Source organism: Enhydra lutris, unplaced genomic scaffold, assembly GCF_002288905.1.
Source record: "Enhydra lutris kenyoni isolate GAN:26980312 unplaced genomic scaffold, ASM228890v2 scaffoldscaffold120, whole genome shotgun sequence".
In the NCBI taxonomy this organism is placed as follows: Eukaryota; Metazoa; Chordata; class Mammalia; order Carnivora; family Mustelidae; genus Enhydra; species Enhydra lutris.
This window is the reverse complement of record NW_019154204.1, coordinates 185,891-210,364: the sequence shown is the minus strand read 5'-3', so window position 1 is coordinate 210,364 and position 24,474 is coordinate 185,891. Positions and strand designations below refer to the sequence as shown.

The following is a 24,474-nucleotide window of genomic DNA, read 5'->3' as shown; positions in this document are numbered from 1 at the left end:
CACACTTTTGTGTGATGGGCTTTGCTTCCTTTCTGAGGCTGGATAAGATTGAACAGCGTGTATGTGATACATTCTGGTTAGCTGGGTAATACTGTACGGCATGTGTGTGAGGAGTTCTGGTCACCCGGCTAAGAGTGCACAGTGTGTGTGTGACGCGTTCCGTTCAGCCGGGTAAGAATGCACAGCATGTGTGTGACACATTCTGGTCAGCTGGATAATACTGCACAGCATGTGTGTGAGGTGTTCTGGTCAGCTGGGTAAGAGTGCTCAGTGTGTGTGACGCATTCTGGTCAGCCAGGTCAGAGTGCTCGGTGTGTATGTGATAAGTTCTGGTCAGCCAGATAAGAGTGCATGGCGTGTGTGTGACACATTCTGGTCAGCCAGATAATACTGCACCGTGTGTGTGTGACCGTTCTGGGCAGCCAGGTATGAGTGCACGGCGTGTGTGTGACGCATTCTGGTCAGCCAGATAATACTGCACTGCGTGTGTGTGATGCGTTCTGGGCAGCCAGGTACGAGTACACAGCGTGTGTGTGATGCGTTCTGGGCAGCCAGGTATGAGTGCACGGCGTGTGTGTGACGCATTCTGGTCAGCCAGATAATACTGCACTGCGTGTGTGTGATGCGTTCTGGGCAGCCAGGTACGAGTACACAGCGTGTGTGTGATGCGTTCTGGGCAGCCAGGTATGAGTGCACGGCGTGTGTGTGACGCATTCTGGTCAGCCAGATAATACTACACCGCATGTGTGTGAGGCGTTCTGGTCAGCCAGGTGAGAGTGCACGACGTGTGTGTGACACATTCTGGTCAGCCAGATAATACTGCACCGCGTGTGTGTGACGCGTTCTGGTCAGCCAGATAATACTGCACCATGCGTGTATGGCATGTTCTGATCACCCAGGTAAGAGTACACGGCATGTATGTGGCACAGTCTGGTCAGCCAGATAATACTGTACCGTGTGTGTGTGACGTGTTCTGGACAGCCAGATGACGCGCACGGTGTGTGTGTGACTTGTTCTGGTCAGCTGGGTAAGAGTGCACGGCATGTGTTTGGCACGTTCTAGTCAGCCGGGTAAGAGTGTGTGTGATGCGTTTTGGTCAGCCATCTAAGAGTGCACGGTGTTTGTGTGACTTGTTCTGGTCAGCCGGGTAACAGTGCACGGTGTGTATGTGATGAGTTCTCTTTGCTCACTTGTCCCTGGTCTGCATCTGGATCTTGGCCCCTGTGAGCAGTGCTGTTGTGAACACAGGCACACACGCGTAAATGTGCTGTTCTTTTTCCGTCTGAGGTTAATTGCATTCATCTACAGCGGCCAGAAATGACAGAGCTCCCTTGTACTCTTCACACTACGCGATCGTGTATGGTGAAAATACCGTAGAAGGTCGTGGCCGGCCCGTTTGTGTGGAGGCACACAAGATGCGGACCATGCGCTTCCTCGGAACCATCCTTCCCTTTGCCCTTGACAACAGCCTGTGTCCCTCCAGCCTCGGGCTGCCCAACCACAGACGTTTATAAATGGATCCTGCATCTGGGGACTGTGTTCAGTCTGCAAACAGAGGAGCTGTGGCAGGCTTTGCAGGTGTCTGTGGCTCGAGTCCTGCTGTGTGTGATGATATTCCACAGCATGACTCGCCGCAGTGTGCCTGACCTCTCCCCTATTGAAACCTCTGGCTTGTTTCTAGTCTGGGGCCGCGTTGCATAAAGCTGGTGTACATATCGGCTTGCGGGCTGTTGTGGGAGTGTCAGCTTCTTGCTCTGGGAGGAAGGCCCAGGTTTGCACTTGCTGCATTGTATGGTATGTGCATATTTTATTTTGTGGGAAACTGCTGCGTCCTTTTCCAGAAGGAGTGCTCGTTTCTAATAGAACAAGTGCAGTTGGCTTTTGTTGTTTCTCTTGGATTTTGTGACCTTGCTGGATCCATGCATCAGTTTGTTTTTAAACGGTGTGCTCTAGATTTTCCGTGTATGCAGTCACGCTCTCTGCCCATGAAGACAATTTTACCTTTTTACAGTCTATGTCTTTGTTCCCTGTGCTGGCTTCCTTCCGCCGAGAACTCCTGGCACAAAGTCGGGAGGCGGTGCTGAGCGCCTTGTCCCCTGCCTGTCCCCAGGGTTCGTGGGAAAGAGTTCATTCAGTCTTTCACTGTCCCTGACCATGGCAGCCTTAGGGGTTTGGAAATAGTCTTTATGCAGTTGCGAAAGTTCCTCGATCCCTGTTTTCCTGCAGTTTTTATTATAATGGGTGGCTGTTGAAATTTGTCGAAACTTTTTCTGTTGCTGTTGGTCACGTGTATTTTCTGTAGATTGTTAATGTTGTGGATTATATTTATCGATTTGTGGATATTGAACCATTCTTGCATCCTGGAACGAAACTCTCCTGGTCATGGAGTAACATTCTATGGGTATATTGCCAAATTTTATTTGCATTTACAGTTGACCCTTGAACACGAATTTGAACTGTGCTTGTCCATTTACTTTTTTTTTTTTTTTTTTGACAAATACAGTATAGTAACCTCAATGTGCTTTCTCTTAAGGTTTTTTTAATAATAGTCCCTTTTGTTACTTCATTTATTGTAAGAATACAGCATGGAATACATATAACATATAAAATGTGTGTTCATCAACTCTTTATGTCAAGTTTTGGGGAAGTCAGAAGGTATATATGGGGTGTGTGTTGCAGGGGGAGGGTTGTGCCCCTGACCCCTGCATAGTCCACGGGTCGCCTGTATTTTGTTAAGGATTTCTATAGCTGCCGTTTGGGGAGAGACGGTCTGAGTTTGGTATAGGGTAATACTAGGTTCGTAAGATGAATCTGGTTGTGTCCACTCTTGATTTCTAAAGGAGATTGTTTAGAATTGGTTTTCATTCTTTGACGATTGGTAGAGTTCTCTGATGGCACCGTGGGAAGCCGGAGGTTTCATGGGGTGGAGGGGAAGTGGTGTTTTAATCATAGACCTGACTTCTTTGGTGGTCCTAGAGCTATCCACGCTGCCTCTGTGATGGTGGGGGTGCTGGTGTTTCTCAGTCAGCTCCTTCCTTCGAGCTTGTCAGATCTATGTGTGCAGACGTGCTCGTGCTGTTCCTGTATCATCCGTCTGGTTTGGCTGCGAAACCCATTTCACTTCTGATACTGGAGATTGGTATCTTCTGTTTTTTCCATGTCAGTCTTGTTAGAGGTTTTCAATGTTGGTGATCTTTTCAGAGAACTAGCTCATTGTTTCATTGATTTTTCTCTAATTTCTTGTTTCTGGTTTCATTGATTTCTGCTGTCATCTTGACTGTTTCTTCTGCCTGCCTGCTTACTCTTTGTGATCTTGGCTCTCGAGATGGGAGCTTCGGTTATGAGACTTCCCCTCACATGGAGGAATTTCAATGTAAGTGTTTCCATGCAGTGACCGTTCCCCTGAGAACTACTTCAGCTGTATCCCACAGATTGTAATGATGTAGCTTTACTTTCATTCATTTCAGTGATTTTTTTTAATTTCCCTGACCCTTCTTCTTTGACCCAAGCATTGTTTTAAAATGCGCTGTTTAATTTCCAAGGGCTTGGAGATTTTCCCTTTATTTTCTGTCCCTGATGTCTGGTTTGATTGCATTGTGATCCAAGAATGCGCTGCGTGTGTTTTTGCCTCTTCCATGTTTGTTGGGAGTTCCTCCGCTCCTTCCAGGATCTGGTGAGCCACGGTGCAGCCTGTCTGGCCAAGCCGTGTGCGTGTTGGGAACAGTGTAGGTGCTGTGGGTGGTGTGGACCGAACGCACAGGTTGTGTGCTTCTGCTCTTGCGTATTTTCTGTCCCTTGACAGAAGTCAAATTGAGGCCCCTGTCAGTAGTGTCGATTCCTCTCTTCCTTCCAGTTCTGTCACTCTTTGTGTCCTGTTTCTCAGCTCTCTGGTGCGGGACACACACAGTGAGGGTTGCTGTGCCTTCTTGGGGGACGACCCTTTTATTAGTATAGAATGTTCTGTCTCGTTTTCTTTGCTCTAAAGTGGGCCTTATCTGGCGTTTGACTACTCCTCCTCCCTTTGATCAATGGTTGTGCCATACATACCTTCCATCTTTTTACTTCCAACCTGCCTGTACCGTTATGTTTGAAGTGAGTTTCTTTTCTTTTAAAGATGTATTTATTTATTTGAGAGAGAGAGAGGGAGAGCACACAAACAGGAGGGAGGGAGGGATAGAAAGAGAATCCCAACCACACTCCGCCCACATGTGCAATCTCTCTCAAATAAATAAATCCTTAGGAAGAAGTAACTACATTAAAATATATATGGTCTAAATACATCTTTAAGTGAAACTCTGCACCACACATGGGGCTTGAATGCACAACCCTGAGATCAAGAGTCGCATGTTCTTACGACTAAGCCAGTCAGGCACCCTTAAACACATCCGTTAAATCACAGCGAGTGATTGGCAGAGTAGACTAAGAAACCTGACCTAACTCTGCTGTCTAAAAGAAACTCACTTCTGGGGTGCCCCAGTGACGCAGTCGGTTAAGAAACAATTCTTGGTTTTGGCTCCGGTCGTGATCTTGGGACAGAGGGCTCCATGCTTCCTCATCGAAGCTCCGAAGGGTCTTTGCTCCCGCAGGGAAGGGATCCTCCTTCCCTGGCCACTTCTGGGGTGCTCGTGCCCTTCCTCTGTCTCCAGAGTCCCCAGCCCACGTATGGTGTGTTTGCCACGATTTCTCTGGATGGCCTGTCTCCGGTTCCCTCCGCTTGGGTCTGCGGGGCTGTGTGTTTTAACATATACAGGAATTCTGGACTTGGTTTCTCGTCCCGTCAATTCCAAGCACCCTCTCTGCCTGCAGGACTTGGCCGACGGGACTTCGGCTGTCCCAAGGCCCTTGCCCAGGCTCCTGACACTCTGCTCACTTGTTCACAGTCTATTCTCTGCCCATCGTTCAGATTGCACGTCGGGTTTCTCCATCTCCTCCCCATGGGCAGGTTCTGTCCTCTGTCCCCTTCTTGTTGCCGTGAGCAGTCGCTGAGCCCTCTGCTCTGCAGCTCTGCTGTTTCCACTTAACTCGTTCTTCACGTCTTCTGTGTTCACTCCAGTTCTTGGTACTTGGTGTAGGCTGATTTTCTACAGACAAACGCACTCTTCCTGGGTCTCCTTGAAACCATCTGTCCAGCTGGGTTTTCCCTTCAGACACTGTTCCAACAGAAGGTAGGGTCAAGCTGCCTCGGGGTCCCCGCTGGCACAGCCATGGGGGGGCTCCTGCGTGGGACTGGGGCATTGAGGGGGGCATAGCCATGGGGGGTTTCCTGCATGGGGTGGGGGTGTAGGGGAGGGCACTGCCATAGGAGAGGCTCCTGAGTGGGGCTGGGGCATGGGGGGGGGGGGGTGGACAGCCACGGCGGGGGCTCCGGCGTGGGTCAGGTGCGCAGGGGTAGGGGGGCTTGGGAAGCTCACGGTGCCCCACTGAAGGCATAAGGCAGGACTCCCACGTGCTCCCTGCTGGCATGAGCAGGGCTAGGGGCTCATTGCTGTAGTTCTTTGGTCCAAGGCCAAAAGCCCATCTTCTCTCCACCTTTCAGAGTCTTGAGTATGGGTTTTAGGTATCAACGGCCTGGGATTTCTGTTCTGGAGGCAAGAGTTAGGGAAAATATATCTGTTCCATGTGTCAGAAGGACGCAGAAGTCTCTGAAAATCCATTTTCCTGATGAAACTTGGCAAGATTGAGAAAGGGAAAGCCTGTGACACGTTCCCGGTTACCTGAGATCTCCACATGTTCTGTAACGTTCTTCCAGACTCTTCTGTGTCCTTTGTTTCTGCCTGACTAGGATGATACGTGGGGTCAGTGTAGACCATGGCTGCTGCCAACATGTGAGCATGTGTCCCTGCAGTGCAGAATTCCCCAGGTCTCTGTGGCAGAGTCCATGACCCCACCCATGTGGCCTCCGGGCTCAGTTTTGCATCAGTGAGGCCATGAGTGTCTCTGCCCACTGTGTTTCATTCCTCCATTCTTGGGCACTGATCCAAGGGTGAAGGGAAGGAAACCCATAACTCTTGCCTTGCTGTGTAGTCCGTTGTTTTCTCCAGAACCTGCAGAGCCAGCAGACACTGCTGTAAGACAGCTCTGATTTCCTTCTATCTGACCAGCCGTGGCGCTTCCCGTGTCTTCCTCCTCCGCAGGCCGTCGGGAGCAAGCCCCTTCTGTGCTCTCCTGGGCTCAATGCTGGCCTGCGCAGGGGCTGACGGGTGGAATGCAGGAGAGAAGGGGGCACTTCATGTGTCTGTGTGAGAACCCCAGGCAGGCAGGTAGGTCCCTGGCTGAAGGACTCTTTGGCCGGGGATCACGCGGATGGTGATGGGCACTAAGGTGACGTTTGATGTTGTCTCTGAGCCAATCAGAATGCTGTCCTGTCTGGGGGGTTAAGGGCTGTTGGCCCTTCCGGGCAGGGGAGAGTCAAGGGGGCTCTTGATGAGGAAGAACAGTGCTGGCTTTAGGCAGAGACGGGGCAAGCAGAGCACGTTGTCTACATTCTCATTCTTTGGTTTCCCTCAGCTGGAAAGTCTTGATGCCAAAGTGGCTTCCCCAAATGGGGATGGCCCTTTGTGACCCACTCTGAGACCGACACCTGGTTCTCTGCTGCAAGCCCATGGCTTCCCGCAGTCTGTCATCCTTTCTGTGGACTGTGTGCTGCCCCCACACTGGCCTCCTCCTTGTGGCCGTTGAGACGCAGCTGCTCAGGCTCCGTGGACCTCCTAAGACAAGGTGTGTTTGTATGGAGACGCTGAGTGGTTCATCCATGTCTGTGAGATTTGGAAGCCGGTTCCCAACTCCTGTTCAACCCTAGACATTTCTGAACTGTTCTGTTTATTTTAACTTTTGTAATGGACTCCAAACTTGAGGAAGATTGCAAGAGCAGGACAGAGACTTGCAAATGACCTTCACTTTAGTTTCTCTGTCGTCTCCCTGCCCCCACCTTCCAGCCTAGGCTCATCTTTTCCCCGACCCTGCAGAGCGTCAGACGCATCTTTATCTCTCCGACCACAGCACCCCCAGCTGCAAACATGAGTGTGATATATGTATCATGTTCTGGAAGTTTCAGTTGAGATAATGTGCAACCAGGGTATGCTTCTGGGTTCTCGTCTGGTGTCCAGCATCCCTCCCGTGAGCTTTCCTGGTCTGTAATGTCCATGATCATTCCAACAGGTGGAGACTGGCCCTCCTCACATAGAGGCAGTTAGCTCTGCACAGATGCAGGCCACACACTGTGGCAAGCCCATGGGCTGGGCTGTGTCCACCCCGGCACGCGTGCCCCACAGAGTCTGTGTGGCTCCGTCGCTGGAGTACAGGTCTCCGGAGGTTAACACCTTGTAGGGGGAGAGTGTGTGTATATGATTGTTCCACAGGGAGCTGTTCTTTTATATTAGAATTGTTTCTCATCTTCACCAGAACGATGGTGGAAAATGCTGTCTTTATTTGTACTTCCTTAAATCTAAGTTTGAGGAGCACCAGGGTGGTAACCTCAGGGTCCTGAGTTCAAGCCCCGATTTAAAAAACAAGCTGATTTGGGGCTATAATCTGCATACAGTGCAGCCGTTTCAGCATCCAGCTTGCAGAGTGTCGGACAAGTGTGTACACTGCTGTCCTGGTTGCCCCTGTCAGGATGGGGAGCATCTCTGCACCACCCCCAAGGCTCCCTGGTGTCCCTTTGTGGTGGAGCCAGGCCCTCACACCTGCGCCTCGCCTCTCTCCATTGCCACTGAACATGAGCTTCTCTCCTGGAACTGTACATGAACAGAATCGTACGGGATGTGGCCCAGGGGCGGCTCCTCTTACCAGCCCAGTGATCCGGGCATCACTCACGTGTGCGAGTCAGCGGTGAGGCCCTGTTCATCGATGAGTAGCATCGCATGTGGTGACAGCCGGTCTGTCGTCCCCTGTCCACGGGGATTTCAGTCACTTCATTTTCAGCATTACAAAGGAACTTCTAGAACATTTGCATGTCTTCATGCAGAGACACGTTTTTATTTCTCTGGGAGTGAAGTTGTTGGAGGGTAAGTGTGTGATCAGTTCTACAAAAGATGGCTGTTTTCCCTGGACCGCTTACGCTCCCACCTAGTGAATGCACCTCTTCCCCACTTTTCATTTTCTTAGAAAAAGTATGTTTTTGGTCATTAAAATATCCATTATGGTTTTTGTTCACATTTGACTCAATGAAGTGTATCTATCTTCTGTGAAGTGTCCAATAGCCTGTCTATGACGGGGTTCCTTGTCTTACTGTGTAGTTTTAAATAAGCTGCACACCCAGCATGAGGCTCACACTGGAGACCCGAGATCAGGACTCACCCTCTATGACTGAGCCAGCTGTGTATCCATCTTACCATGTTTTAAGAACTTTGTATAAATCATATATTCTGGAGGACAGTCGTTTGTCCTATACATGTACTGGAAGTTTGTGGTTTCCTTGTTTTAATGGTGTCTTTAGAGGGTCAGACATCTTTAATTTTCACGAGGTCAAGTTTATCACTTTCTTTTCTTTGTCATTTATGCTTTTTATGTCCTAAGAAATCTTTGCCCCAAAATCATAAAGAATTTCTCTTGGAAGTTTTAGAGTTGTGGCTTAGTTACATTTTTAGGTCTTTGGTTCATTTCAGGTTATTTTTTTGTGTTTGGTATGAGGTGTAGAGTTTTTTTTTTAATGTTGATATTTAGTTGTTAATCACCACTCACTGAAAAGATTTCCTGGGGCGCCTGGGTGGCTCAGTGGGTTAAAGCCTCTACCTTCGGCTCAGGTCATGATCTCAGGGTCCTGGGATTGAGCCCCACATCGGGCTCTCTGCTCAGCGGGGAGCCTGCTTCCCTTCCTCTCTCTGCCTGCCCCTCTCCCTACTTGTGATCTCTGTCTGTCAAATAAGTATATAAAGTATTTTAAAAAAAGAAAAAAAAGCACATCTGAATGTTTAAAAAAAAAAAAAAGATTTTCCTTTAGTGGCCTTGATACCTTCGTCAAAAATCAGTTGTCTGGGAGCGCCTGGGTGGCTCAATCGGTTAAGTGGCTGCCTTCGGCTCAGGTCATGATCCCGGGGTCCTGGGATCGAGCCCCACATTGGGCTCCCTGCTCTGTGGAGAGCCTGCTTCTCCCTCTACCTTTGCCTGCTACTTTGCCTACTTGTACTCTCTATCTCTGTGTCAAATAAATAAAACCTTTAAAAAATTATCTTCTGATATTCAAAAAAAAAAAAAAATAAGTTGTGCACGTACATCTGGGCATCTGGGCTGCACCGTGGTTTATCCGTGCTCTGATTCTTTACACCAGACCACTGTAACTTCATAGGAAGGTTTGCAGCTGGGCAGTGTGAGTCCTCCTGTTTGATTCCTTATTTTCAGAATCCTTTCCACTGGTCTGAGTGCTTGCTTGTCCACATTCATTTCAGAATTAGTACATCAGTTTCTGTAAAACTGCCCCCTGGGGTTTTTGTGTGGGATCATCTAGAATCTGTAGGTCACGGTGGGGCGAGCTGACGTTTTAATGGTCTAGAAATATGTTCAACCCTTCCGTGTTCAGACGACACACAGAGTAGAGTTTGTATGCGTTTTCCTTAAGAAGTCCATGGTTTTGATGTTGTAAGTGGTCTAGCCTTTTTTTTTTTAATTTCATCTTCTAGTTATTGCTCATACAAAGTGATATAGAAATACAGATGATTTTTGTATATTGGCCTGCTGTCCAGAAACCTTGTTAATTTTACCTATCAGGATAAAACCTTTCCAGAATATTCCAGACCATGTCCTGTGATTGGGTGGTGGGAGTTTTGGCCTCTCCAGTGAGGCAGTGGTTCAAGGGTTTGAGAGGAGATAGAGGTTTATTGAATCCAGGGCCAGGGAGTAGTGGGCTGGACGGCAGAGCCGAGGCCATGTGCCAGGAGGGTGGGCGGTGGTTCAGGAGGAAGGTGGGACGGGGAGGAGGTTTGGGAACATAAGGAATGCTCCCTTTTTTGTACTCAGTGGTAAGTAGCCCATTGGCCCACTCTGGCCTGTGGCTGTTCTGAGGTGGGCTGCCCGATGGCCCTGCTTGCACCCAACCCAGGGGCTACCATGGGCCCTTCTGTCTTACTTAGCCTTCCAGAAGTGGCCTCTGTGTGCCCCCTGACAGATAGACATTGGCATTGGGTAGAGGCCTCAGTAGCTGCTTCCTCCTGAATGAGGGCAGGGAGGGGGGCGTCTGTCTAGCAGGAGTTCATGTATAGACCAGAATGTGGTTTGAGGTTAGGAAGCTGGTGGGCCATTGGAGTGATATTACTTGGTGGTCAGGGCCATGGGATTTCGGGGAAGGGATCCCTCCAGTGGCATGGGCTGGAATCGCTGTTCAGCAGTCCTTCCCATACGGAATTGTTGGATTCAAGATGAGACCAGGTAACAAAGATTAAAGAGGGGACCAAAATGAGGAGTATGAGTATTGAGGGCAGAAGCGCTAAGAAGAGAGGAAGTCGGGAGAGCTGTAGTTGGTTTCCAGGAAAACCAGGCAGGTGATTGAAGGTGAAACAAAGGGACAAGGGCCATGGAAGAAGGAGCAAGGCAGCTGGGAACAGCCACCTCAGGACAGCGTCCCAGCCGGCTCCTAACACAGGCAGATTCACCCTGGTCCAGCTTCTCTGCACACTGGGAAACGGAGACTCAGCGGACCAAGTGGGAGAGCCGGCGAAAGCGGTCCTGACCCGCCCCCCGCCGCCAGGGCCTTGCAGCCCACCTGTTTGCCCTCGCATCTTCAGACCACCCCATAGAGCCGCCCTGGTTGAAGAACAAGGGCTCTGCCGCCGCAGAGCTGGTGGGGAAAGGGAGGGAGGGAGGGTTCCCTCCGAAGGGTGGGAGGGGACACCCATCATCCTTGTGGGCAGGGGCCATGTGGCGGGTTCACCCCGGGCTTTGGGTCCTCACCCAAGAATCACACAGATGGGAGGTATCAGTGTACCAGGGAGAGTCCCTAGAGATCCCTGGGAAATCAGGGGAGAGTCCTAGGGCCAAGGTCCTCCAAAAGTGGGGGGTCCCAATTGGATGTGGGATGACGATTAGGTAGAGGGGACCCCGGCTGGCATAGGGGGGGTCCCAGCCGGTGCAGTTGTCCCCGGCAGGTAGAGGTGACCCTGGCTGGTGTAGGGCAATCCTGGCAGGTAGAGGGGGACCCCAGAGGGCTGAGGCCAGCAGGAGGTGGTGAGGGGACAGAAGTTCTCTGGGTATAATTACAGGGGCTGTGGCTTCTGCCAGCAGTGTTTCTAGCACGTGCTGAATGGTCAGGATTGCAGACAGATCTCCTCGCCTGTCTTCCAGTCTTCATCAGATGGTTTCATAGGCGTGTTTTCATGCACGAGTCAAGTTGAACTTTTTCTCATATACTTCGAAGTATTTACTTTTCTTGCCTCCCTCTTTAATGGATATGGAAGGCTCTCTAGACAGGTGCTCTGTATATTCTCAGCCCCCCTTCTCATTCATTCATGATGGACCTGTGTTCCCATTTGTCATTTGTCTTAATCTCATTCATGCTGTGTCATTACTGAGCATACTTCTAAGTTTTATGTGTCTGCCCATTATTTCTTAACATGGTCTTTATTTTTACGCCCTGGAAGCCATTTTTTATTTTTTGCCCTTTTGGTACTTCAAGGTTTTTAGGGGTTTTTTTTGTGGGTTTTTTTTTTTATTTTTTTTTTAAAGATTTTATTTATTTATTTGATCGATAGAGATCACAAGCAGGCAGAGAGGCAGGCAGAGAGAGAGGAGGAAGCAGGCTCCCTGCTGAGCAGAGAGCCGGATGCGGGACTCCATCCCAGGACCCTGGGACCATGACCCGAGCCGAAGGCAGAGGCTTAACCCACTGAACCACCCAGGCGCCCTGTTTTTTTTTTTTTTAATTTTTAAATTTGTTTTCACCAACCTGTACACCCAACATGGGCTCAGTCTCACTGCCCCAGATGAGAGTCACAGGCTCCATCAACTGAGCCAACCAGGTACCCCTAAGGTTTTTATTTTTATATTAGTTTGGTCAAGGATCAGGATCTAGTTTTATTTCCAGTCAACCAACTATATCAAATACATTAGATAAAAATTATCTTTTCTGGGGCACCTGGGTGGCTCAATCATTAAGTGTCTGCCTTCAGCTCAGGTCATGATCCTGGGGTCCTGAGATCGAACCCCACATTGGGCTCCCTGCTCCGCGGGAAGCTTGCTTTTCTCTCTCCCATTCTCCCTACTTCTGTTCCCTCTCTAGCTGTGTCTCTCTCTGTCAAATAAATAAATAAAATCTTTGGAAAAAAATTATCTTTGCCTTTTCCCCACTGATTAGATTTTGCTTTTTCATGTGGGTTAAATTTTATGTCATGACTTTTTCTTCTGTGTTGGTCTGTTTTCTTCCAAAACCACATGTTTACGTCAAAACTCACTTAACCAAAATTATCCCCATACTAAAGTGGTCAGTGTTTTCCTGCAGTCCATCCTGTACTACTGACATTACTGATTTTTTTATACCACCATAAAGTGATTGGAATTTTTTTATTTTAAAATTAAAATAATATGGGGCGCCTTGGTGGCTCAGTGGGTTAAAGCCTCTGCTTCAGCTCAGGTCATGACCTCAGGGTCCTGGGATCAAGCCCCACATCGGGTTCTCTGCTCAGTGGGGGGCCTGCTTCGCCCTCTCTCTCTGCCTGCCTCTCTGCCTACTTGTGATCTCTCTTTGTCAAATAAATAAAATCTTTTTTAAAAAATTAAATTAAATTAAAATAATATTATGCTTTCTTTTATATAAGAGTGAAGTATATCCACAATTTTAAATGAGCTGGTAGAAAAAGAAAAGAAAGAAAAAAAAAGAAAAAGGAGCCATTAGAAGATAGAAAAATAGGCAAAGAAAACAGAGGCATTTCAAAGCAGACAAACACAGGTTGGCCACTAAACCTAGAGGAGAGGTTGGTGGAGAGCAGGGTGGGCTCCCACTAGGACGGCTACTCACCTGGTTATTGGAGCATGACAGTATTGACGCCCAGTGCTGGCAACACGGTGGGGAGACAAGACACAGGTGCGCAGTCTGGGGCAAGAACCATGCAGGGGTATTTAATATAGGGGAAGATACGTGTCAATAGGGTCCAGCACTCCTCCGCTGCGTGTCCCTAGAGTCCCTTGCCCACAGACAGGGGAGGCCCATGAGAGAGCTCCCTGAACCATTGCTGTAGCAGCAAACTGTTGTGGGGCACCCAACGCTACTGACAGAAGAAGGGGTGAATCAGCAGCGTTCTGAAATCACACCTCCATGTAAGTGCGTGGACTAGACACACGTGCACAGAAATACAGCTGAATGGGAGGGCAAGCGAACTCCAAGTTCAGCATTGGGAAGCATGCAGAACGGTGCTGTGGTGTGATTTAAGGCTGGGTTCACATCTGGTGGCTGTCCTAAGGTAGGCACCGACCATGTAGCTCCAGGCCCACACTGTGTCCTCCCTCCACCGGCCCTAGGGGTGGGGCTCGGAGCCACAGCTGCACAGAGGAGACCACAGGCCCCCGAAGCAAAGGCTGTTAGTATTTGTAGTTTTTACACCTCTGTGCTGGGGACCTGCGGGTTTTGTCTCTTTGATCATAGACGATGCATGCTCAGGGCCCCGTCAAACACGAGGGAAAAGCATGCAGAGGAAACTTCATGTGGTTCCACCCAGTGGGTGTTCCGCAGTGTTTGACACACATTCCTGCTTGTGCCTCTGAATCTCCCGGAAACAGTGGGTGTGCTTGTGACGTATCCCCAGAGGTCCACAAACATGTGTTTCCACTCAGTGTGCATGAGGTCCTGTTTCCCAAATTCTTGAGGACACAAGAGAGCAGGATACTTATAATCCTTTTCAATCAGCTGCTCCCTGGGGGGGGGGGGGGACCCGAAACAAAACCAAGTAAGTGCAAAGCTGGGACTGTTTCCACTTGAACCCCTGATGGTAGATGTGTAACGTCACACTTAGTTTAGCAAGGTTTCTGGGGTCCCCATTAGAAAGTTAACACAGCAGTTCCCCATCCTAACTGCTTGTTACAGGCACCTCTGCAACTCTAATTTTTTTTTTCCTTAAAAAGGAAAGACTCATAATTCACACAACACAGGATGAGGTTACTGAACCCTGGGCAGTTTGGGGGTGTTGTGGAGTGGTCTGTCTGCTGTGGCTCTGTGGACATGGTGGCTGGGTCACTGTTTGCTGCGTGGGGCTGTCCAAGGCTCGGCAGTCGATGCCAGGGAGCCCACCCCACGGTGGTGGGAGGCAGGCCCTCTGGGCTGGTGCAGACCAGCCCCACCGGGCCAGAGTCGCTTCACTCAAAGAATCACGCTGGTAGATGTTGGGTTGACACATGCCTGCAGTTCCTCGGTGGTCAGGGGAACAAGAATCTGGCACCATATATGAACGGGGGTAACTTGGTACATCTGCCTGAGTGGCTCTGTACCCCTCGTGTTTGCTGCCTCAATCTCCTGTCTCCAGATTCAGTTTTAAGAATTAAGAAGTGTGTACGTGATGGGGCGCCTGGGTGGCTCAGTGGGTTAAAGCCTCTGCCTTCGGCTCAGGTCATGATCCCAGGGTCCTGGGATTGAGCCCCACATCGGGCTCCCTGCTCAGCAGGGAGCCTGCTTCCCTTCATCTTTCTCTGCCTACCTCTCTGCCTACTGTGATCTTGGTCTGTCAAATAAATAAATAAAATCTTAAAAAAATAAATAAATAAGAAGTGTGTACGTGGGACGCCTGGGGGCTCGGTCAGTTAAGCGTCTGCCTTCAGCTCAGGTCATGATCCTGGGATCAAGCCCCGCATTGGGCTCCCTGCTTTGCTTCTCCCTCTTCCACTCCCCCTGCTTGTTTTCCTGTTCTGTCTGTCTCTGTGTGTCAAATAAATAAAATCTTAAAAAAAAAAGAAAAAAAAAAGGAAGTGTGTATGTGAGGGAATAAGAGGCATGTTACATGGATATGCCATCAGATTTTAGATTAAAATCAATTTTGACACATTTCTGGGGTCCATGACTCAAAAGTGTCAGAAATGTCTCCTTGCAGTAGTAACCTGCGGCCCCTGTAGCAGTTGCTGGCGTCCCAGATGGTGAGACTTCTCCCCGTGGGGACAGGCTGGACAGCCCTCTGCACAGGAGCTTTCATGCACCAGCAGACCGTGGAGGGTCCCTTCTGCCTGCAGACAGGCCCTCCTGCTTCCTCACGGGTGTGTGCTGTGCCCGGCAGCTTGCCCCATTCAGAGGCCGTGTTCAGTCTGCCGCTATTACCCAGTATCACTAATGCTGCCATGAAAAGTCCCGCACGCAGAATGAACTCTGGAAGTGGGATGTCAGCATGGGTACTGGGGTTGGGCGTCCCGCGTTTGCCCACCTGACAATTGCGGGTGTCCAGCCACCATGCACCGAGTCGGAGGTCCGTCCCTGTACACCCGCAGCCACTCTGTGAGGCACCTGCCGGATGAGAGGGGCGTGAGGAGGATACCAGCTGGAGCAAGGGAGGGATGGCGCCGGGCAGCCTCCCGGCTCACTTGTCTTGCTGGAGGCTCTGCCCTTCGCCCCGCATGCCTGCCCGAGCTTGACCCAGGATTGAGGTGTCCCTGTTCTGCGGTTTCAGAACCGGGTGTCCCCCTTCAAGGACATGATCTTCTGCTTCTCACAAGAGGACTGGTCCATTCTAGACCCTGCACAGACTGGCTTCTATGGAGAGTTCATCATCGGGGAGGACTGTGGAGTTTCCTTGCCTCCAAGTAAGCCTTCCTTGCCTCTATCCTGAAATCAGAGAACTGCGGGGCCAGTCTCTGCTTCAGTGTTCACCCCTGAACCCTCAGGCCTACTGACTGCACATACATCAGGCCTAGCTGGCTGGTTTGCATACTAAGCCAAATGTAACATGCTTTCCATGCGCATGGTTTTCTGTTGTGTGTAGGCATGGCTAGTTTTGCTTCTGTTTCCCTGATGGTCCTGAAGGAGACCCCCCCTAACCACAGCTCCTCCCTTCATATGCTCCTCCTGTTCCCTCCCTGTTTCCTCTCAGTAACCCTTCCTGGCCCCCATGGGGGCTGTGACCGGTGTGCTTGTCTCCGGCTCTCCTTTCTGGACCTGTGTGGGGTCCGCCCTCCACCCTCCCTGGCTTCCTGTGAGAACACATGGCTGATGGGTGTGTGTCCTCCCCTTCGTGAACAGATGACCCAGGCACCCAGCTGGATCTCTCCCAGGGAGAGGAGAATGAACCCCGGGTCCCCGAGTTGCAGGACCTCCAAGGAAAGGATATGACCCAGGTCTCATACTTGGGTGAGTAATGGTTCCAGAACTGGGTGGAAGGTTGCCACCGGCCAGAGGCAGGCCCGCTTCCGCCACTATCTCTCTGCAGCCCGGTGTTTCTCCTACACCTTGCCTGGCCTCCTCCCTGACTCTTGCCAGAAAGCACGTTGCCATTCTCCTCAGCCAGAGGTGAGGGTATGACAGGAATCCTTCCCTGTGCTGCAAGTGGGGCCTGGCTTATGCTAACTAGGTGGCCCATCCACAGGTGAGCTCAGATCCTCCCCAGAAGTCAGGTTGGGGAGGAAGAGTGGATGCTCAGACTGTCTGGCACCCAGCCACACGGGGAGGAGCTGGGGCTCGGCCATGGTGTTTTCTCACATCCTCCCCCACACTGTGTCCACCGAGCTCATGTCTGTAGCCTCCGTGCCCTGGAAGTGTCTCCTTCTTCATGGGAATGGGCTCTGTGCGGTATCAGCAGCAACCCCCATCCTCTTGGAACCCTAAAGCTGGCATGGAGCAGACCAGGTTTTCGCCCCATGCCCACCTGGAACGAGCGTGCACATGCCCTGGCTAACTCTGCACACTGCGTGTATGCAGCATCTGCGTGAGGTGGGGGACCTTGTAGACACCCAGCACAGAAAGTGGGAATGAGCGCTGGGAGTTCTGTTGAGTTCAGCACCCAGGTTCAGGGGGTGACCCGTCTTGTCTACAACACTTTACTGAACCCAGGGCTATTCTCCAACCAATTAATTTCTCCAGACTGCGCAACCCTCCAGCCATTCCAGATAGAAGAGAGACGAAAAAGGGATGAGCTACAGGTGCCAGAGTTCCAGACCTGCCAGCAGATGACACTCACTCAGAACACCTGCCCAGGTACTGGGTTAGGGAGGCTGCACACCTGTGTGTGCGGTGTGTGTGCACGAGTGTGTATGCGTGCTGCTCGGGGAAGGGGGTCCCTGGGTCTCTGAGATCCCTGCTGATGGCTCCTGTGGACTATATGCTATAGCGCTATTCTCCCCGTCTGGGACCCTCCCCTCCTCTCCTTGCCTTCCCTCTGTGGGTGAGAGCCAGGGCTCCGCCAGCGGACGAGGGTTCTGCGTGTTGAGGGTGCTCATGGCTTGAGGAGTACCCAGGACAGGCCTTGGCATCCTTGCTGGCTTCTGCGTGCCTTCAGCACCTCTTTAGAAGGTGGATGCTAACCAGCCAGGGTTGTTCTCAGCTCCACCTCCTCCTCCCTAGGCCCTGTCGGGGATTTGGCTCTGAATGGGCAAGACACTGAGTGTGGCTGTCTGAGAACAAGGAGGGATGCTAGGTTTCTAAGTGCGTTGGTCGCCCATGGCCTCTGAGCAGGGGAGGGGCTTGGGCCCCCACCGTTCGCATGCAGGGTGCCCCTGGCCTGGTCGCTGTAATGCCTCACTGGACTCTCTTCATGCTCAGGGTGCTTTCTCTGTGCATTGCCTACATAATACTCTGCAGTCCTGGTATTGTTTTGTGTTCCCCTCCCATGGGGTGAGCTCTGCTTGGACCCAAGCCTTATGGTAGCGTGTAGTCTGTGCGAGGTGCTGTGTGTGCACCTTGTGTGCTGATGACTCTTCCCAAGAGGTCTGCCAAGACAGCAGATATTTCCCTCCTCGCAGTCCTGGAATGGGGTCAGGGCCAGCCTCGGAGGTGCTGGCAGGCTCTGTGGATGGTGAGGACATGCTCTGCCATGGAATGCCTGCCCTTGCCCTGTGTGCTCACGTGGCCTTTCCCTACACCTGCTGTTGGAGACAGAAGTTGATGCTCTCCCATCTCTTCCTTTCCTTGTAAGTGCTCATCCCAGCACAGGGCTCCCACCTTCAAGACTGCTTCTAGACCCACCTACCTCTCAAAGGCCCCAGTGCCTGATGCCCTCACACTGGGGCTTAGGGCTTCCTGGCTCTTGTCTGTACCTCACTGAGCCATTGCATGTCCTCTCTGGGAATCTCCTAGAAACTCTAAATTATGGGCCTGGATCTGTTGCCTCTTAGGTATTTGCACACAATTTCTCCCCCTTTTATAAAATTTTATATGTCAGCCCATAACTTCTTCTCTACATTTGATGATTTTTTTTAAGATCTTATTTATTTATGTGAGGGGGCACAAGCAGGAGGAGAAGCAGGCTCTACGATGAGCAGGGAGCCTGATGCAGGACTCGATCCGGGACTCTGGGATCATGATCTGAGCTGAAGGCAGATGCTTAACCGACTTAGCCACCCAGGCATCCCTTTCTACATTTAAAAAATGTAAATTTTTCATCATCTCCTTTCAGGTTTTGTGTCTTATAAGAAAGCCTCCCATTTTTTTTAAGCTTTTATTTATTTATTTGACAGAGACAGAACATAAGCAAGGGGAGTGTGAGAGGCAGAAGCAGGCTTCCTGCTGAGCAGGGAGCCTGATGAGGGGCTCGATCCCAGAACCCTGGGATCATGACCTGAGCCAAAGGCAGACGCTTAATGGCTGAGCCACCCAAGCATCCTAAAAGCCTCCCCATTCTAACATGACAAGAATATATTTCTTATAACGCCTGGGTTTTTATTTGTTTATTTTCTCATCTCTCTGACCCCGCCGTGACTCAGCCCTCCATCTCAGGGAGCGTGCAGTGCGTTTGCAGACCATGAGTGCCCTTCCCAAGGCAGGAGCTGCCCCCGTGGCCATGCGTGTGCTCCCAGCACACCCCATGGTCTGGCATTTCCCGCCTGCAGCTAGCCAAGCACAGGCTACATTTCTGTTCTCCTGAAACCCTGGGCAACTTTGTCTCTCAGAGATAACAGTCCTGGCCGCCAGGTGGTTACTGTTGAGGATTAACTAATTCACGAAAGAGCCCTCAGACCAGTAATTGCTTCCGCCTTCCCTCCTGTAATCCTGACCGCCCCCACACATACACCCTGAGTTACTCAGCACTGAGCTCCTGTCCCTCTTCCCCTGGTGTTTGGGCACGCCTCTGAGTCTCAGCTCTTCTACTAGTTCTTCACGTTGTTGTGTTGATAACACATGACGGCATTATTGTCGATTTATTCCTCCCTCTGTAGAAGCTCTGCATTTGTTTCTGTTTACTCTGATTGGAGTGGATGTGACCCCATATGCATTATGTTAGTCTTCTAGGGCTGCATACCAAAGAAGCACAGATGGGGAGGCTCAAGCAGCACTGATCTCAGAAATCTGGGGGCTCAAAGCATAGGCTGAAGGGGGCAGCACGGTGTCCTTCCCCTGAGGCTTCCCTTCTTGGCCTGCGGACAGAGGTCTCCTCCCTGCATCTGCACATGGCCCATCTCTGGATGTCTATGCCCTGGTCTCTTCTTAGAAGGACACCTGCTAGAGTAGGACCTGCCCTGATGACCTCATTCTAACTTCTTTACCCCTTGAAATGCCTTATTTCCAAATAGTGTCGTATTCGAGGTACTGGGCTTAGGACTTCAATGTACAGATTTTTAAGGGGATGCATTTCGGCTCATTGCATTCTGCCTTCAGGTGCCCCAAAATTTCTGTCCTCTTCATATGCAGCAGATAATCACCCTCTCCAAACATCTCTTAGTCTGTTCTACATCCGCCCTACATCCATCTCACCTAAATATCCTGTAGATCAGGTGTAGGTGAAACCCAGGCATGTTCCCCTCCAGCTGTGAACCTGTGCAACCAGACTTCATGTTATGTACCTCCCAAAATGCAGTTGTGGGACAGGCTAGAATGGACCTTTTCATTCCAAAAGGGAGAAATTGGCAGTGCCTGGGTGGCTCAGTTGGTTAAGCATCTGCCTTCAGTTCTTGGGGTCCTGGGACCGAGCCTCGTGTCGGGGTCCTGGGACCGAGCCTCGTGTCGGGCTCCTTGCTCAGCGGGGAGCCTGCTTCTCTCTCTCCCACTCCCCCTGCTCATGCTGTCTGTCAAAATCTTCAAAAGGGAGAAATTAGGAAGAAGAAAGGCTGATGGCCCCCAGGCAAAGGTTGGAATTCCATGAGAACATGCGGCTTACAGGTAGCAGTGGGCTCAGGGCTCTGTCGCCGTCGGGCTCGTGGATGCAGTTGGAGTCCTGTCTCCCGAAGGACAGCCTTGGCAGCCAGTCTTCCTTGGGCATCAAGGATAAGTAGCTCTCTGGCCTATTGTGTAGAATGCCAGAGGTCTGAACCCCAAGGTTCATCCATCTCTTACTCTTTAGTCTAGGCTGGCAGTGTTTCTACTCAGACACAAGTCTCAGAACCAGTGTTGGGCCCTTGCAGTCCCCAGGAGCTCAGGCCATGCAACAGGAGAGTCCTTTACGGATCTTTCCTGGATTATTCCATCTCTGTTGCCTGCCTGGATCTGTGGCTCACATCCATAATCCCTTTACCTGGTGGTTCCCCAGCCCCTCCGTGTTCTCTCCAGAACATGCTTTGTCATCTTCTCCAGTATGGATGAAACTGGGAATTTTCCAGATATTCTTGTCTTTTCCCACCCCCACCACCCCAGCCTCATATCGAGCTGAACCCCATGACCTTTGTCTTCTGAGGAACAGATGCTCCCATGGCTCTGCTGTTGCCTGCTATCTCTTGCTCTCTGGCTTCTTGGTCTCCCTGCCCTGCTTCTGTCTCTCTGGCTTCACCTGCCCTCAGGTGCCCTAACCTCACAGAACTCTCCTTGTTCCAGAGATTACATCCAGAACACCCGAGTGGTTGCTGCGCGTGGGCTGCGGGCTGGGACCTCATGCCAGGCACTCCACTGCCCACCCACTTTTTCTAAATCACAGACTTGGGATTCATTGAGTCTGCTTCAGACTAGGTTATAAACTCCAGAACCACTACCTATCCCCACGGTGGCTGCTGGTGGGCTTCAGAGGTGACATAGTTGACCTGGGTGGTAGGAACGGTCAGACAGTCATGACATCATCAGCACAGCGAAGCTAACTCTGTCCTCAACCCTGAGCCCAGAGTGTGTCACCCCAGTTGGCTTGTGTGTATAATTTGGCAAAGAATAGGTCATTGGGTGGTGTCCAGGAGCCAGTGGGGCTGTTGGTGTCAGAAGTCTTACAGAGACTCTGAAGGATTTCGGTGCTCAGCCCCTAGTAGCTGGCACCTTCCTGCCACTGCCTTTATAGGATATAGGGTCTTTCTCCCTACCATGGTCTTTAAGGTGCCTGATTTCTGGTTAAGTAGGGCAGTGCTAACTGAAGTGCATGGCCACGACTTGACTGACACTGATAGAAACAAGTCGTTAGGGCTTGAAGGGTCTTAGTGCCTAGAGAGGAAAAACAAAGATTGGGATTTGGGGCCTAGTGGGAAAGAATCAAGCGGAGCCTTCCCGGTTGGGGTTTCTAGGTGTGGGGATGTGGCTGATGCAGCACCACTGACCCTCCCTGTGGCTTTCCCGTAGCTGGAGGTGACGCGCTGACCCCTGAGAACGGCCTAGACGAGGAGGTGACCATCGAGATCGTCCTGTCCAGCTCTGGGGACGAGGACTCCCAGCACAGCCCCTACTGTGCAGATGAGCCGCGGAGCTCCACCGAGAAGCCACGCAGTCTCCCCGCCTCCCACCGGAGTGGCGCCGAGGCTGGGGGCGAGGTGCAGACCTCATCCTCTAAGAAGTCCTACATTTGCCCGAACTGTGGGAAGATCTTCCGCTGGAGGGTAAACTTCATCCGGCACCTGCGGAGCCGCAGAGAGCAGGAGAAGCCGCACGAGTGCTCGGTGTGCGGGGAGCTGTTCAGTGACAGCGAGGACCTGGACGGGCACCTGGAGAGCCACGAGGCCCAGAAACCTCACCGCTGCGGCGCCTGCGGAAAGAGCTTCCGCCTCAACTCACACCTGCTGTCGCACAGGCGCATCCACCTGCAGACCCGGGGACTGGAGCCAACGCAGAAGCGAGAGGCTGCGGGCGCGGGGCCTGGCGCGCTGCTGGCCGAGGGCGCGCCCAAGCTCAGCTGTCAGTGCCGCGAATGCGGGAAGGCGTTCCAGCGGCCCGAGCACCTGGCGCGCCACCGCAGCAGCGCGCACGCGAAGGACAAGGCGCGGCCCTTCCAGTGCCGCTACTGCGTCAAAAGCTTCTCGCAGAACTGCGACCTCCTCCGCCACCAGCGTCTGCACATGAAGCGCCGCTCCAAGCAGGCTCTGAACTCCTACTGAGGAGGCCTGCGGGACTGGTAGTATGTCTCCTCCCTCTTCCCGGGACAGGGCTCCTTCCCCAGGCAGGGCGGCCTCCCGTCCAGTTCCCTTTCCTGATCCCGTCTCCCTCCTCCCACCCCAGGGCAGGGTGAGGCTCTCCACACAGTCTGGTCCCACACCCGGCCCACCACGCACCTCCCCCAGGACAGAGTCACACCTTCCTGCCCTTTGCTCTCAGGTAGAAACGAGATAGTGCCCGAATGAGCATTTGTTCTGTCTCTGCTGTGCCAAAAAGCAGGGAGGGCTTGTCTCCACCAGCTTTGACTTTTCCATCTTTCCAGGTCTTAGAGAACCCCTGCACTGCTTTCCAAGCGGGGAAGGACCCGGGGTCTCCTCCACCATGGTGACCCCACAGGGGTCTATCCCTTGCCAACCAGTCTTAAATACACTCTCATAAGTACCTGTTGCACATCCTCCCTTCCCCCATCCTGCAGTCTGGGAGTAACTGTACTTCTGTGTGCCAACAAGAAGCTTCCCGTGTGGGGGTGGGCTGGGAGGAAGGCCCGGAGGCAGGTGTCCTCTGGTGCCTGTGGGCAGCAGGCCAAGCACCCCAAGCCATGTCCGATCCTCAGAAGTCCGTCCCCATCACCATCTGGTCCATAGGAGCAGTCCACCGTCATCAGGAGGCTTGGAGAGGGAAAAAGTCCCACCCTTTTATTTGTCATGGTGTCTGGTTATTAGGGAATGTAAGTTCATTGAAGGCAAAGCCCGCATTTTTACATTGTTGCACATTCTCCCCAAAATGTTTCTCTGTACCCTGGGAGGCCCTTGATAAATGGTTGTGGGGTGGGAGCGTGGTCATCGTTTGAAGAGCACTAAGGCACCCCATCCCACCCCACCACGTCTAGGAATGGGGTGCTCAGCTGCCAGTCCCCCAGGTGGGCAGGGGACAAGATGTTTAATGAGCATTAACTCAGCCTGCCAGTCGTATCTGTAACAGTGGGTTGGCTTAGACACATCTTCTGAGTTCTGGAGGAAGGAGTCCAAGATGGAGGTGTGAGCAGGGTTGGTTTTTTGAGAAGGAGGGTCTGTGTCACGTGTCTCCTCTAGCAGGTAGTCGCTAGCAGTGGTTGACACTCCGTGACTTGTTGGAAGCATCACCCCATCCATGCTTTATCTTCACATGGTGTTCTGTGTATGTGTTTGTCTCCACACTTCCCTTGTAAGGACATCAGCCTAAGTCCTACCCTTCTGACACCGGTCTGTTCCCATCTTAACTAATTATATCTGCCAAGGCTTTATTTCCAGTGTCATTCTGACGTACTGGGGTTAGGACTTAAACCTGCACGTTGTGGGGTTGGACACAGTTCAGCCCACAACACCGGATAGACCTGCAGTGCTGCTGCCGTTCCCAGTTCATGGAAGAATCAGTACAAACGAGCTTGCTCTCCTGTCCATCAGAAGCAGGATTCAGAACCAACCTTCTGTTTCCAGGGTGGGTATCCAATGTACAAGAACCTTTGAAAGTCTGCAGCCCGTGATTGTGGACTGGGAGCAACCACTGGTAGTGGAAACTTGAGCAGTGATCACTGGGCTCACTGTTGTGGACAAACGCAGTCCCTTAGTGTCCCGATGACAGGGAAATAGGGGGGCTGATGAGTCGCTGTGGCCAGTTGTAAAAGTCAGCAGCGACCAGGCAGGGGTTTTGTATAGTTTTTATGTCCGGGCCCCTCAGCTGCCATTGCACCATGTCAGATGACCCCTTCATGACCACATGGAGATGCTACTCCCCCAAACCAGTGAAAGGGTTACCAGGTCCTATAGTTGAACTCTGTGCCTGCGTAGATGTACCTACCCACCCAGGACAGTAAATGCAATAAAACCATTTGGTCATACCTTCAACAAAAAATAAACTGTTGGGGCTCTTTGTTTCTAAATAGTTTGTCTCTTGTGTTGATCTGCCAGGAAGAGAGGGAAAAGAACCCCCCAAATCTTTAAGGCTAAAAGAGAGGAAAATTCCAAATAGAAACCGGACTCCACACATTTATCCCATCCACCTGAGCTCTCTCATTGGTGGTGAGTGTATTAACCCACCCACTTAAGAAACTTGTTTAAAAGAAGCATTGTTCAACTCACTTGTGTATTTTATGGGTAAAATTGGGTCCTAAA

General features: G+C 51.4%; 1 protein-coding gene across 2 annotated transcripts in view; it reads left to right on the top strand.

The window, feature by feature from the left end:
- Window positions 1-24,242, top strand: part of LOC111139819 (zinc finger protein 496) — a 31,044-nt gene extending 6,802 nt beyond the window's left edge. For both annotated transcript variants that reach the window (XM_022492238.1, XM_022492237.1), the window contains exons 7-10: window positions 15,570-15,702; window positions 16,139-16,246; window positions 16,976-17,089; window positions 21,578-24,242. In XM_022492238.1, coding sequence (XP_022347946.1) covers window positions 15,570-15,702; window positions 16,139-16,246; window positions 16,976-17,089; window positions 21,578-22,326 — 1,104 coding nt within the window. In that variant the 3' untranslated portion in view covers window positions 22,327-24,242. The remainder of the gene's footprint in view (window positions 1-15,569; window positions 15,703-16,138; window positions 16,247-16,975; window positions 17,090-21,577) is intronic.
- The last annotated feature ends 232 nt before the right edge of the window (window positions 24,243-24,474 follow it).